We start from the raw sequence: 1,579 nt of genomic DNA on the forward strand, positions 1-1,579 counted from the left end.
CAGGACTATAGAAACTACACCTGGACCATAAAAACTACACCAGGACTTGATGCCTCCTTTGATTGACAACTTTTTACTATTTATCATTTCTTCATTGACTGCAAGTGATTTTCTTGGACTGAATCCACTTTAGAATTTAATGTCGACTTGTTTTTGTTGTTCAGTGCCCTAGGAAGACGTTGTGATGTGGTAAAATATAAATAAACTGAACACGACATATAAGGCATTGTTGACAAAGACTCTGTTTAAAGGGGGAGTTTTAGTTGTTTCCATGGTAACGAGCATCACTCCTAATTGACGAGTACCTCTGTCGCGTACAGAATGTTAATTATCCTGCTGAGGACGGAGTTGCTTTCACTCTCGTGTTCCTGGCAGATGAGCTCGATGTCCCGTAGTTTGCTGAAGTAGAAGTCCCTCTCCTTCTCCAGACCATCAACCGTCAGCTTCAGCTCCATCAGCTGAGGAGGAGAGGAAATACGTTCAAGCTGCTGATCATGACCTGATCAAAAATATATATTTTTAAAAAAGGATTTTGATAAAGATGACGATTATGTTTATATCCAGAATAGTCTGACAAATGGAAAAAACACAGACGACTTTTCAATTCTTAAAAAATAACAATGGAGTGGCGGCGCAGAGACTATAGAGAAGGCGAGTCTGTGAAGGTCATCAGCTCGATTAACTCTTGTTTTTTATATATTTACAAAAGAATTGATAATATCATGTATGGATGCATAGATATTAATACGGTACAGTTCTTCCTGTCTGCTGTACCTGTTGATTTAGCTCCATGACCTCTGCATCACTGCCCCCGTTTCTTGACAAAGACGGGTTCTTCCTTATGACCGGCGTGTTGTGCTGGATCCGCTGTGGCGTTGGCATGTTTTTGGGAACTGTGGGAGATATTCGCTGTGGTCCTGGAGCGGTCAGAGATGCAGAGAGACGTTTAGCACCTAAACTATTACAAACCGTGTCACTACACTACTTTACGCTTTAGAGCAATTGTGGCGATGAGTTGAACGCATAATGGAGCACGGCTGGTGTCCGGTGTAGCATGAAGCACCTTCAGTTTATAATTCTGAAGGTGAAATTAACATAAAGTGATGAACCCCATATAAAACACACATGATAACATGTGACTTTTATATGGTTAATTTGTAAACAACTCTGAACAAGTTGAGCTATTGTGTAAAATGTAAATAAAAACAACGCACTCAGAATGCCATATTTTCTTCATGGAGCTCAGTGAACAGATGTTTCAACTAAGAATCTTCACCGCGTGGACTCAGGAGCCTCGTCCTTAAAGTTCACCGAGTCCATCGTGTAAAGAAGACATCGTCTGTGGACGCCGTCCAGAGGCAGCAGTCTTCTCCGAGGCAGAGCTCATTTAAATGAACTGAGGCAGAGTGGAAAACACATCCATCCAACCAAAAATCATCCATACATGCATCCATCCATCCATCCAATCAAAAACCATCCATACATGCATCCATCCATCCATCCAATCAAAAACCATCCATACATCCAAAAAACATCCATCCAGCCAACCAAAAACCATCCATCCATCATCCATCCAATC

At 41.4% G+C, this 1,579-nt stretch overlaps 1 protein-coding gene across 2 annotated transcripts in view; it reads right to left on the reverse strand.

The window, feature by feature from the left end:
- Positions 1-1,579, reverse strand: part of mapre3a (microtubule-associated protein, RP/EB family, member 3a) — a 13,004-nt gene that overhangs the window by 1,333 nt on the left and 10,092 nt on the right. For both annotated transcript variants that reach the window (XM_037695230.1, XM_037695229.1), the window contains exons 5-6: positions 775-917; positions 306-458 (exon numbers count right to left, since the gene is read on the reverse strand). In XM_037695230.1, the coding sequence (XP_037551158.1) occupies positions 306-458; positions 775-917 (296 nt within the window). The remainder of the gene's footprint in view (positions 1-305; positions 459-774; positions 918-1,579) is intronic.

This window comes from Nematolebias whitei, chromosome 21 (genome assembly GCF_014905685.2).
Source record: "Nematolebias whitei isolate Nwh7 chromosome 21, NemWhi1, whole genome shotgun sequence".
In the NCBI taxonomy this organism is placed as follows: domain Eukaryota; kingdom Metazoa; phylum Chordata; class Actinopteri; order Cyprinodontiformes; family Rivulidae; genus Nematolebias; species Nematolebias whitei.